Raw genomic sequence first — 14,060 nt, 5'->3', positions numbered from 1 at the left:
GAGTCAGGGTAATAATTTCCCCTGAGCCTTCCAGCTGATCAATACAGCTCTCACAGTACCCAAAGTTATACTGCGGCCTGAAGATTTACCTTCTTATTATTCAAATGTATGATGGGACTGCAGCACATCCCATAAATTCCACTTAAAACAGACGCTGTAAATTTGCCCTGTTTGCCCAAATGAACTGAATTTGAAGTACTTCAAGTAAAAGTACTGCACAGAAAGTCGGACTTGCTAAAATATTGATTGTTATCAGAGGAAATCATGAATCTCGATCATTTGTTTCCTATATATCTGGAGGATAAAATTCAGTCTGAAGGGTTTGTTTATTATTTCACTTTATCTTGGGGAGGCCAACACGCAGAGTCACTTATGAAATTATATTATTGTTCACCAGCTGGTTCTTCAGAAATAGCTATTATTATTATTATTTTTTCACCATTTCTCAACCGTTTTGTGGGTGAGAAAAAATGCTGCCAGTCTGGACATGAGGCCAAAACCTGGTGAATCAGATGTGTTTTCAGATGCGCTTGGCTTTTCTCCATGTGTGAAAACAAAGGAGAACCTTAAGGTTTTCCCAGAACCCATTAGATCATCCATAACGCTTTAACCTGTTACACTTACCCACAGATCTAAATGTTTGCAGGTTTGTATACAAAGGAAGTTAGAACAGACTGTTCGTGTGTTTTAACTACTGATTTTCTCATCTTAAGTGGTTTAGGTAACTGGGGTAAACTGGAGATCTGTTTAAAACCAGTCCCTCACTGCCCTGCCCTCGTTTGACCTCAGCAATGAAACTTGAAATAGATGCCATGCACCGATTTACTGTAACAGCCTATAATAGTTTACAGCAGTCGTGTTACGATGGTCCATAAGTCACAGTCTGAGATACAATGGGTCGAACTCTAACGGCAGCAACATGAGACTGACGTTTTATTCTGTAAGCCTTGGTAAGGTTTTACTCTGCCTTTCAGAAGTGTCTCCTAATTGTGCTGGGGATTTCTTAAAATGTCACAAGCACAGGAGACGCTGTGGAAAAGATCCTTTTGATGCAGCACAACCAGAGAAGATGGAAACCAGATGAAAGAACAAAAGTAAACTGTGTGTGCAGCCCGTCATTGTGTGTGTGTGTGTGTGTGTGAGAGAGAGAGAAAGCGAACAAAAGAGAGGGAGGTTGTGACGGGAAATAAATAAAAAGTTCTTCATGTTGGCAATTTGACATTTTTTTTGTACCTTTAAAACGAATGACGCAATTTGATTCGCAAATGTGTCCACAGCTTCGTTTCATTTGAAGGCGTCTGCGTTTATTTCAGACATTCTTAATGGCATCCATTATGAAGCTGTCAGTGTGCATGAATTAGCAATCCATTTACAGTCACAGTAGGCACCAATTAGCTGTAGCCTACCTGATACAGTCAGAATGATTTTAGATCAAGCACACATAGGCCCGTCATTAGTGCTGTGCAGGGAACGGAGAGAGTTTGTTAAAGGAGGAGGCTGACCATCTCTAGACCATCTCTAGACCATCTCTAGACTATCTCTAGACCATCTCTAGACTATCTCTAGACCATCTCTAGACTATCTCTAGACCATCTCTAGACCATCTCTAGACTATCTCTAGACCATCTCTAGACCATCTCTAGACCATCTCTAGACCATCTCTAGACCATCTCTAGACCATCTCTAGACTATCTCTAGACCATCTCTAGACCATCTCTAGACCATCTCTAGACCATCTCTAGACTATCTCTAGACCATCTCTAGACCATCTCTAGACCATCTCTAGACCATCTCTAGACTATCTCTAGACTATCTCTAGACCATCTCTAGACTATCTCTAGACCATCTCTAGACTATCTCTACTCCATCTCTAGACCATCTCTGGTCCATCTCTGGTCCATCTCTGGTCCATCTCTGGTCCATCTCTGGTCCATCCAGTGTGAAGCTAGGTGACCTGGAAGTAAAAAGAGACAGAAGGCATTCCTGCCCACTGGGTCCGCTGGCACCGGGCTCCCCCAGCTCTCATCGTCAGCTCCGAAGTCACACATCAAATAACGTGCACACACACAAAAACACACACACACACAAAAGCACACACACACACACCCACAGCAGTTCTGCTTTGAATGTGCTTGCTTACAATCTACCTTTCAGTGTTCTGCCACCACCTTTCTGTGCAGAGGAGTAGAGGTGCCTAAAAATCAGAGGTCGCCTAAATTAGAAGTTTTCCCTGCACGATCCCCTGGGGCTGAAAAACAAAGGGGAGTTCCAGGCAAAACAAAGTACAGCCCAGCACCTACTCCTCTGTAAGGAAAGCCTTGCTGGCTCCAGGCCCAGATAATAGAGAAGGTCTGAATGTAGGACTCAGATCTGTGTTTTGTGAAGGTGTTCCAGGATGAGCACACAAAACAACATTTACAAAAAAAGGAAACATTGAGTTGTTTAACTGTTTTGTATTTCTCAGCCTCTGAAATCTCTGCCAGCAAACTTAACAAAAGCCTCGCTTCACACAAATATCGACAGGCTTATTTTCACGTGTGACCTTGGAGCATAGCGGGTGCACGGTTCAGGTTTCTGCGTCTTGTCTCATGTGTAGAAGTGAAATGACTGATGATGGAGATGTTCCCCAGCTGTGCGCCTAACAGGGAGAAAATGCAAAGCGTGTCTCTCGGCAATGAAAGCCAAGCGTTTTCTCAACACCGCCTCGCTTTATCGTTTATCCTTCCAGCAGAGTCCTAAATGACTGTTCTCCTGCACCAGTGGATCGTTCATCATCTGAGCAGCCTCCTCACTCTCTCGCTGGGATACAGCAGGGAGAGGGCAGCTATCCCCTAATTAGGATGCAACAACATGAGTGGGAATATCACATCAGCTTTTCTGTCCTCATTTCATTATTCCCTGATGGGAAAAGGTAAAACAGGTTGACATGTAACATCCTCTGACTCCCATCGTGTCAAACGTCCTGCACATGCTGCAGACGTCAGGATTATTTACATTAAAGCCTCGACATAGACTTTAAAGCGGATTTCACCATTTCTGTCTCCACCTGGAGGAGAAACATCTATTTCTGATAATGTCGTCTGTTCTTCTACAGACGTAACCATGGTTACCATATGGCGTCTGTATGTACAAAAGCCAGCTGCTACCAGCTGAAATGGCTGAAGAAAGTAATGAGTATTGTTGTGAATGACAGGGAATCACTTGCTTCTGAATGTTTTCATATCAGGAACCATCTGGCATGTCTGTGCCAAAGTTGTTCATCGGGCAGATGCTTTTCAATAAGGTCATGTTTCGCCATCTAAGGTGGATCCTGTGTCCCTGTGCGCCCCTTTTCCCATAAGACCCCTTGACTTAACTGTGGTTAAAAATAGATATATTACTCTGGTGCAGCCTGAGCTTAACTTTATTTTCATGGGGGAAATGAAAAGCACACATACAGTGCTGGAGGGAGCGAAGGAGAAAAAAACAATAACCTTCAAGATCCAATGACAAATCAGTTTCTTTGTAAGAAAAACAGCAGAAGAAAGAAAGACCTAAATAAAAGAGCATTTTGTTGAGGTTTATACCTGTGTGGCTTCCTGTTCCTGTCTCCCTGAGCCTTAATCTTTTAATTACACACATGTGGTTTTGATTTCAAATGAGTCCCATCTGTTGCACAAACTTGGAGCCTGAATACTCCTCCTGATAAGTACAAGTTTAAGAGTGTCAGAGACTCACAAATGAAAACCCACTCCTGCTAAATATTTGAACAGGGTTTTATGAAGACAGGTTAATAATTACAGCTGTTTCAGATGTAGCGTGGCCATACGGATATTAAATTCTCACTGGGCTACGCTGACCCAGATTCAAGTTTTGATTCTTTGACCACACATGCACAGACCATGCAAAGAGAACGAAGCGTGTGCAGTATGAGATGTATGGAAATAGGACAACAAGCAGGGGAAGGAAAGGGGGAACGTGGGAAGGAAAAACAAACACTGGAGTCAAGAGTGTGACACAGCGGAGGAGGAGGAGGAAGGGGCAATAAGAAAGGGGATGGGGTTGGAGATGAGCTGAGTCAAAGCCCCAAAGCGCCACTGATATTTCTGTGAAAGACACAGTGTCGAAAAGATGGACAGCTTGTGCCCTCCCTGCCAAGGCATGCCCGAGACAATGACATCATCATCACCAGACTAACAAAAACATGAGGCGAGAGCCCCAGACTCACGCTTGGGTATTTTATTCATTATTATTCACTCACTTCTTTGTCATTGTTGTTGCACTCGGACTATCGCTTTGCACCGCCACTGATCATGAAGCGTTCATACCTCACAATCCTCTGAAAACAAAACAGTACTTGTATTTCTACATACAGTCAGTCTGACAGAGAACACGACTGGTCTTCATAAGTCTTCCTAAAATAAAATATGTACTCCTAAATACATTACACAGCTGAGAGCAGACACTTTGGTGCGTAGCACAGAAAAAATAGTCACAGGTTTGGGTTTAACTGGAGGCTACAATGACAGAACAGGAAAGAGGGCTTTAGTTTCCTTCATACTGTATGTGTGTTACACTGTTTTCATTCTGATGAGCAGCAGCGTCACTTGTGGCCCTCCTTATCTGCCAGTCTCTTTGCTTTGTTCTGGAGGTAACGTACTTTGCCCTCCTCGAAGCGTCTCTGCTCCTCCTCTCCTTGAATCTGAGGGAAAAAGCAAAAAAGGGCCAAAGATTCATTTACAGACACACGTGGTGCACAGCAATGTTTCCCTGCTGTTATCATATCAACCATGGGCATGAAGCTCTGATCTATTTCGCCAGTCTGTGCTGCTGTAAGTGCCGTTCATCATCCAGATAAAATACAGAATGAGTGTGTGAAGTCTACAAACTGCCTGCCTTCCAAGGCATTTCAGCACCATAATAAATAATGTACCACGACTGTACTGTATGTATGGCCGACAGCAAATTCTATATTGTTGCAAAGCTGGTCCATGAGTCCAGTTCTTTGACCATTTTATCAGAACACTACAGGGTCACGTTGATGTGAATATTATTGTGAATCTACAAAAAGGTAACTCCCATATTTGCTTTTTTTCTTTGGTGACTGATCAATGCCATCTAACGCAGAAGTCATGTAGTTAGAATAGAATATGAAACATATATTAGAATTACAATTTATTATGATGATAGCACCGTCATTATCTGAAATTCTGGGACAACCCCCTTCCCACGCACACACACACACACACACACACACACACACACACACACACACACACACACACACATACCTTCCCAAAAGCTGCCATAAATCACTTTTACGCTTTTATTTTTATTCCGAGCAGCACTTTCAAGGCTGTGAAGAACAAATCTTCTCTTTCTCCTTCACTTAGCTCAGTTTGGCTGCTGACTTGTGGGAGGATGCACTTGCTAGCCTGCGGTTTAATTAGACTGCCTGGCAACCTCGTGACTTAAACAACAATACCACCACCGGTGACAGTGTCAACACATACTTCTATGGTGCAGCCCGCTTTCCCACTCTCTCATTTGCACACTGCTCTTAGGGAGGAGGGGAGCGTGCTGCACATGAGCATGTGCACATACATGTTTGTGTTTGTTTTTGCATGTGAAATATACTCTAAATGGGAATACTAGCATTAAAGTCGTGCTGTGCTGCACGCAAACCAAGTGGTTGGCAGCTTCAGGAACATTGTGGGTGCAAAGCTGACAGGCTGTGTCTTAACTTTCTGAAGAGAGCAGGGTGGTAACAGATATAACAGGGAGGCAGGAAAAAGCCCAGGGCTCACAACTCAAATGTCATGAGAATATTAAAATAGTAACGCTAAACTAAAAACACAACACCGGTGGGAATATCCTTTCAGCAGAGGAAGCTCAGACGTGTACAGCTGTAGTATTGGTATGTATTTATGTGTGTGTGTGTGTGTGTGTGTGTGTGTGTGTATGTATGTGGGTTATATAACCGTCGACATACTGCTCAGTCAATTTGACTTTTGCCATTCAACTGAAAATAATGGATCATTCCAGTTCATTGACTGCCAAAGCAAAAATTAAAACAAGGGAAACAGAAACACAGTTTCAGCATTTATGTAAACACAAATCCTATTTTCAAAAAGTTCATTTCCAAACTAACAAACAGTAAAATACCTGGAGCGACCTTCCACACAGGAAGTGCTGCAAAAGCCGTGACAAGTGACACGACGTCTTGTCTAATCCACCGATTATCTACATCCACAGTGCAGCAGGCTACTGGCCAACAGTCCCAATCAGACTGCACAGGGAGCTGGTCATTACAGTATCATTCTAATAACCCCCGACAATGTGATCTGGGGCACCGACACCAAACACAAGGTTATTAATCCTCCCACTTTAACACAGGTACTGAACATACCAGTGGCATCCATCATTTCACCCAAATGATTTTATTACAGGTCCAAAAACAGTCCTGATGAACTGCAGCCATGCAACCACAGCAAGAAAAGGTGGTGAGACTATGTTTGAGCTCTAGAATCAATAATAATGTTAAAATGATTATTGTTAGTAGTATTATTAGTAGTTTGTTGTTTTACTCTGCAGTCAAAGATAAAAAGCTACAATATGTCACTGTGTAATATGGCACAGGGTCAACCAAATGCTTCAGACGCAGCTGTTAAAGTAGGTACAGGTACATTTAGGTCCAGGGCAGCAGATGTTTAAATAAATGACTGTATTGTTGTTTAAAGTCAACTTAGCAATTTGCATCTGTGAATCAGCAGTAAAGAGAAATGACTGCTCAGACTGATGGTGATATCATTAGTTCACATTTAATAAACGCGTTTAAGCATAAGTCAGATAAACTAGATGAAATGTGAAGGTATCACATAAAATGTCTGTCCCAAATGTCACGTCAATCCATCTAATAGACGTTCCATTCAAAACCAAATTTGTGAAAAGTCAGGGATCATCAAAGTCATTAAGATCCATCATCTGACAACCATGAATGTCTGAGCAAAATGCCAGTGCAATCCATTTACAACAGATTGCACTGATTGCATGAACCTGAATTTCTTTCTCTGGGACCCAAGGAACCAAGGCCAGGCCTCGGAGCCTGGGCCTGTCGGGCCAAACAGACGACAAAAACAGCTGTTCCACCCAACACGCCGCTTGTCCATTAGCTGGACAGTTGAATGGACTGTGACAAACTAAATGGTGTAAACTTGGAACAGGGACAAGGCTTGTAAAAGGGACAATGCCAGCAAAATGCCAGAGAAGTTCCTTTAGCTGTTAATAAAACGGGCACAGGGCATCAGTGGCAATGCCAAATGCCAGAGGCTGAGAAAATAATGGCCTGAGTCTGGACATACACATCTATAGGTTTGTGTGTGACAAAGCAAAAAGCCCACAGCGAGAGAGAGACACACTCATATACAAGCAATGACATTTCAGACAATGCTAAAAGGTGTTTTATTCGTCAACATAAAACAAATCCTGTCAAATATTCTGCACTGGCTTTTCTTCAGCACTAAAAGGACGTTGGATCTACGAGTTCATTCGATATTATTTGACACTGTCACTGTTTTAGTGTAAATTTTATCTTGAATAACGATGGTTTTCTAAAACATTTCAGGATCTACTTCATCACAGTTTCAGTACCACCAGTGATGCATAAGTGGTGACAAGATATTTGCAATCACAATGAGTAACTGTTTGTTTGTTAATGTTCACTTCTGATCTAATAAGCACAATGGTGAGTTTTTGAAACGAGCCTGGACATTTTAATTGCAATGCCAATCAAGTAACTTTAACAAGATATTCACTGAACTGGTTCAAGCAAATATCAGATTGAATTTCAGACATGAATGAGATTCAATCAACAATCCAGGACACACATTTATTGTTTACACAAAAAAAACCCAGAGTGCACATTTGTTTAGTGAACCAAATAAAATATCTGGACCATGTTATTGTCTGTGTGTGTTTTTTAGTAGGAATGTGGATTATAAACAGATTATGCAGTGTCCTCACAGTATAGACTGAGAACTGTAATTCAATTTTCGCTATGAATATGAAACAGCACCACTACTACTACTACTACTAATAATAATGATAATGATAATAATGTCCTAATATTCATAAGGAACCAGATTCATGTTCCATGAGAACAGACATCGGTATGTCATCCCCTGAATTACCAGAGTCAGAAATATCTGCAACTCTGGCTTGAGTGTATCCGTTAACCCGTTGCTGATTGTCTTGAATGCGAGGCAGCTAAAAATAAATGTGCATCACTTCATGTGGACTACAGGAGATTGCCATGACAACGGGGCTTGTTTTTGTGTCAAGGGAGGCCAGCTGAGCCACTGCCAGCGAGGAGGGAGGGAGATGGAGGCAAAGGAAGGAAGGAGAGATGAAGAAAACGGGAAGAGAATTAAAGAGAGGTGGGAATGGTGAATAGGAAGGCAAGATGGAGTCAGAGATGACAGGAAGGAGGGATGTGAGAGAAAGGAGGGGAAGAGAGCAAAGGCAAGATGCTCTTTTCCTGTTCACCAGGAACGAATTCACTAATTTACTGCATCCTCCCTTACTTTAACCTTTATTCCTCAGTGGAAGGCTTCCTGAACATGCACACAGTTTCGAACATCGAGCACCTTTTCATTCAGGTCCACACCTGGGTTGTGCCTAGTGTCGCCACAGTACAGCCACAGTCTACCAACACAGTACTCGGTTTACACTGGACACAAGCTGGAGAGTCAGTGTTGACCTTTGGTAACAAGCCAGTTTTTAAAATCTACAGGCAACTGCTACCCCACTGGATCACAACCATCAGGAATATAACTAAGACATATGCAGGTCAAAGGTTTTTCCAGGCATTTTTTTTCTTTCTACACTGGCCCAGCATGCAGATGTTATTTCAGTACTTTTCAAGGATACTGCTGCAAAGAGGCGAGGCATCCCCCTGACATCCTCCACTCTACACAAGGCGTCCTCTTTCCCCATTTCAGCATAACACACAGTATGATAACATTAGTGACAGCCTATCTGCGCGCACACACACACACACACACACACACACACACACACTGACACACACACCGCATCCCTAACCCCCTGCTGAGCTAAAACAGGAAAATCTCAAAATAGAAAATGCAACGGGCTCAGTCGAGAGAAAGAGAAAGAGAGAATGAGGGAGAAGCACCTGCAGTCAAAAATAGCCAAAGCTGCTGTCTCCTTAGCACAACTGGAGCAAAATCTGCTGCAACGTGATGAAAATTTCAGGTTTGTTTTTACACTTTGAATGTTTGGCTATTTCATGTGAAAACAAGATTCAGTAGAAGAAATGTAAGACGTTTAATGATGACATAAACAAAGAAGAGAAGAAGATTCAGCACCAAAGGTTTCAGCTCATGTTTTAGCTGCTGTGAAATGAATAACAAAGGGCCAGACACAGACATGACGCCTGCACTGCAGACCTGGGAGAAATGCCGTCACTAGTAGAGATCTGGAGAATGAGGAGACCTGGTATGAAGAAGTGGAGTTGGATGTTAAGTCGTATATCATTTTAGTCTGTTTCATCGCCTACAAAAGCTGAGGTGTAAAAACTAGTGGCTGTGCAGGATGTTTTAACTTCCTGGAGTCTTCAGTGAGACATGTTCTACAGCAGCTACACACACAATCATTTGTAGAACTGCATATTTTCTTTTTTACCTTTGGACAGAGCCCTGTTATGTTAACCAGTCACTGTTTATCTTTCCAACTCTGTCAAGAAGCAAATAAGCTTATTTTCCAAATTGTAAAATTGTATTTAAAAGCCTTCAAATCTAAGCATTAAACCCATGAACATGTTACTGTGCACCCAGAAAGAGAAGGATAAATAGATGGCACTCTGTCCATTCATTCTACCATCAGTCCTTTCAGCTTTTTGTAGCAGGCAACAGTCTGGGTTCTCAGTCAGGCCTGACATGCTGATGCCTATGTTAAGAAAAAGCTGCAGCCCCTTACGGATACTATAAAAAATATTTTCCACTTTAATTACCAGTTTCAGACAAGCTGGGAAACTAATCGTCATTTGAGCGAGCAGCCACGTCATGTCATGTCACACGCAGGAGGGAGGATGATCGTTGTGGGAACTTTTGCTGTCATGTCAAAAAACAGCAATAACAGAACAGAAGGTCTATTTGCAAAATGTCTATATTGGAATAATAAAATCCATCCTGCATAAATTGTTATGGTTGTTACTGGTATAACTTTGAATGAAGAAGAGTGAGGCCAAATGTTACAGTCCCATCTCCACGTTTAGGGGAAACTCAGGCGTTAATTGGTAATCGACGTGTTAAAGCCTAATTTCCTGCATGTGCTGTGAGGGGCCGACTTTTATGAATAGATTCCCGTCATCCGTAGAGTTCAGATGGGCGCTGCCTTAATTTGAGTCAATCCCGTCCCGTGTTTAAGGCCTCAGTAAACAGTTGTAAAGCCAGAAATAGCTCTGATTGAGCCTCTTCCTCCTGCTCTCGCTCATATAAATAAACAGTATTTTGTGCTCAGTGATCTGTTCAAGCACGTGTACATCCACACGCGAAGCTCACCCTCACACACACAGACCTACTTCTGCTGGAGCTCCTTTCGTCTTTCTCTGACACACAAACACAAAGTCTGTCTATGTTGTATCTCGGCCCTAACAAATGTGCACACCAACGTCTCTGTTCCTGCCTTTGTTTATCTGACATGCTACATCACAGCCCCGACAGCCCAGGCTCAATTTAGATTTCCATTTATAGTGTTGAGGATGAATTATTAAAATCACCAGGAGATTTTTTTTTTTTTTTTTTTAGCTTCACTTTTCATAAAAACTGAGGTGAATAGATAAATTACAATGACTCATCGCTGCAATTAAAACAAAAGCAATGAGCAGCTTGGGCGAGATGGAAAACTAGGTAACAAATGTGTAGCAGCAGACAATGGGCAGACCAAATGTGGGCTGTGTGAAATGGAAATGAGGAGACTGACGGGCACTTTTGAAAAGGCCGACCAGTGGAGATGCAGATTTGGAGCAGGGCAGGGAATTGTTTCCAAACAGATGTGGCATGATGTTAAGGGCTGATGCTGCACCGGGAAATGTGTGAGAATGTTCATGGAAAGACGGGTCAATGCAGCTCTTGATGACAACACATGCACATTCATTTTCCACACCGACAAGCTCGGCTCTGTTCCTGCAAACCTCCTGTTACACACCCGTGTTACTTGAAGGTTGTTTCTTTTCCGATCTTAGGGTGAGTCGAGCGGTAATTTGTTGAACAGATTCTGTGTCGTTTTGATTAAGGAAAGACGAAGGTCAAGCCAGAAAACGTCTGTTGGTTCAAATATTTCAGCTTAGTTTTCAGTTTTAATGCATCTCCATGGCTTACTCAGTTCTCTGCCCGTACTTGAAGTTTAATGATTAGCCCGAGTGCAAACACTGAATTTTGTACAAGTGTTCTCTTGAGAGAATAATGACCTGCTGTTGGTCTGTCAAATTTTACTGAAGCTGCCCACTCAGCCCATGCTGTTGTTATGGACTTTGCTTGACTAAAAAAGCAAAAGGCTAGTGCTGTCATCATTAAATCAAACTACTGTAGTTCCTACTCTGCTGTGCAGTGCATCACATATCCTGAAAAACAAATACAACCAAACAAGCAAAGTCAATTCATGTTATATCGGACACCAAACACAAATGGGTAAAAACGCTTCTACAATAAATTCTCCAATTAAAATGAATTGCAATCCACTTTGTCCTTTTGTTTTCACGGGTCCTCTCTTTTCTAAATCCTGCTGGCTGACAAGCTGCCTTCATTTTAAAGAGATCCTCACAATGACCATCGGGGTGGATATGAATGGAACCAGGAATTGATTTAAATGTGCTGAGGTAAACAGATGCATGCAGTGTTTGCATATAAACAGGGTTTGGATCATTGTGTGGTGCAGAACAAATGGCTGGCGTCTCTTTGCCTGTTGTCAGCATTGGCAGTGAACACAGCTGAAACAGGCATCCAGTCCTTAAAGGTGTGAGAATAAAAATCTATAGCACAATAGTTTTTCCACCACTAAAGACTGAAGGGGCTGTACTTAACATGATCTGTGTAAGATTGTAGAAATGCATCCAGCCCAGTGTTGATAAGACGATATACAGGATCATGTCAATGCTACATTCAGGATTTATTAACGGATCAGTTCTCAGGAACGGAGCGTGGATAGCACCAACCTTCAGAGGAGGAACAGGCAGAGGCTTATTGAACTTATCCAGGGAGATGAAGGTGAAGAAGGCTGAGACAGCACGATATTTCCCTTTCTCTTCCTCCACCAGCGAGGACGCGTCTACCAACACTTCAATTTCCATAGACTTGTTGCTGACGAATGTGAGGCGCCCGGTCACCGTCACTACGCAGCCTTGGAAGAAGAAGAGGAACAACATGTTTGACAATACATATGTTTTGCAGTACATCAGTTTACAGTGACATTTCAAAGAGTGCTTGAACCTTTAACAGTCTTCACGTTCGGGTCAAGCTGCTGTCCATCAGCCGTTCACACAGAAGTAATTTGATGTTGTTATTAAAGATTTAGAAGCTTGAAAACATGGAGGGAACATACAGAACCAATATTCAATTTAAATAATGAAAGGAGCTGGTACGTTCATACAGTCAGTAATAGAAAAATCATCTGCTCTTGAAATCTCCTTCATGTTGTTGCGTCATGAAGCTCTTAAAGTCTGGTCCACTGAGAGAATCTGCAGATCGAGACAGGCTCTGAGAACTTCATCAATCTGTCCTCCCACAAGGTTTTCAGATAAATACACATTTGCGTCAAATACAGCCTGGATTTTGTCGTCTCTAGCTGTGACAGAACCAAACCCATTTGTTCATGTTAAGGTTTCCATGTGTCTAGAACCTTTACATCTTTGAGATTTATATAATGTGTAATGTGTTAAGCTCATCAAAACTTAAGTCCTCCTCTCCTTTTGCAGGTAGTTAAGGGGAAAAAACTGTCCACTCTCAGTCCTGGGCATTTCTCATGTGTTTCTTTATTCTCTTTGATGTGGTTGTACTGGATTATTACTGCTGTTTCCATAGAAACAAGGAGAGAAGGTGTTATCCCTGCAGTCTGAGACAGATCTCGAGAATATGACAGAAATCCTAACAGTCAACAGTCAAAGTCCTAAAGAATAAAAGAAGTAGATGGAAAGTGACAAACCCTTTTATCAGAGTATGTGCTCCCAACCTTTCTGACATTATGAGAACAACGTCGACGAGCCCCGGACGACTCGTTCACATGCCCATAAACGTATGTCTCTTCAAAAGACATGTGACCCCGAGGAGAAGGGACTGAACACTGGTTTCTCTTAACTACAACACCCGTTCAAGACCATGATGTTTCTTCGACCTTAACCAAGTACGTTTAGTTTGTGTAAACCTGCTCGTATGAGTTGTGTGTTGGATTTGAAGGGACCAGAGAACAGTGAGGACTTATGGGGAGGCTCGCACACACGTGTGCTAGATATGGACGAGTTTCCAAGGCCAGTTTAAGTTTTGCCCATTATCCCAGGGTGCATGTCAAAAATGACTGAAAACAGGGAATAATCATGGAGAACACTGTCAGGTGTATCTAGTGTCTACTGTACTTCTAGTTTATAATACATCTGTGGCTCTACCAAACAGTGTTTTCTCTAACCTCAATAGTGTCATTCCCAGAATCCAGTGCATCCAGCCCACAAAATGCGTGGCAGAGACCAGAACCCCCAAGCAATAGAAAATTACATCCATTATTGTCTAAGACCTAGGCGTGACCTTCCTCAGCCCTGGGACTGGATTTCCAGCAGTTTTCAGCGTACAGTAGAAAATAAGAGAGCTCTAAATTAGATTTGTTGGTGTGTGTTGAGAAAGACGGATTGCTAACCGTACTTTCACCCTTCAGACTGATACGTGTTTATGAAATTACAGAGATCTTACACACTAAGGGAGAAATGACACCAAGGTGATAATGAAAATCCCACTGTGGAAAAAACTGTGAAAAGGGGATGAAGTGCAATGGTTTTATAAGAACTCAGGATGAGATAT

General features: G+C 42.2%; 1 protein-coding gene across 4 annotated transcripts in view; it reads right to left on the bottom strand.

Annotated features, from left to right (window-relative positions):
- Window positions 1-4,203: 4,203 nt before the first annotated feature.
- Window positions 4,204-14,060, bottom strand: part of acot7 (acyl-CoA thioesterase 7) — an 87,695-nt gene continuing 77,838 nt past the window's right edge. For all 4 annotated transcript variants that reach the window (XM_026332823.1, XM_026332821.1, XM_026332820.1 and 1 more), the window contains 2 exons: window positions 12,212-12,396; window positions 4,204-4,681 (listed from right to left, as the gene is read on the bottom strand). In XM_026332823.1, coding sequence (XP_026188608.1) covers window positions 4,583-4,681; window positions 12,212-12,396 — 284 coding nt within the window. In that variant the 3' untranslated portion in view covers window positions 4,204-4,582. The remainder of the gene's footprint in view (window positions 4,682-12,211; window positions 12,397-14,060) is intronic.

This window comes from Mastacembelus armatus, chromosome 7, assembly GCF_900324485.2.
Source record: "Mastacembelus armatus chromosome 7, fMasArm1.2, whole genome shotgun sequence".
Taxonomy (NCBI): domain Eukaryota; kingdom Metazoa; phylum Chordata; class Actinopteri; order Synbranchiformes; family Mastacembelidae; genus Mastacembelus; species Mastacembelus armatus.
Note: the sequence above shows the minus strand (reverse complement) of the source record. Positions and strands in the feature narration are given on the sequence as shown.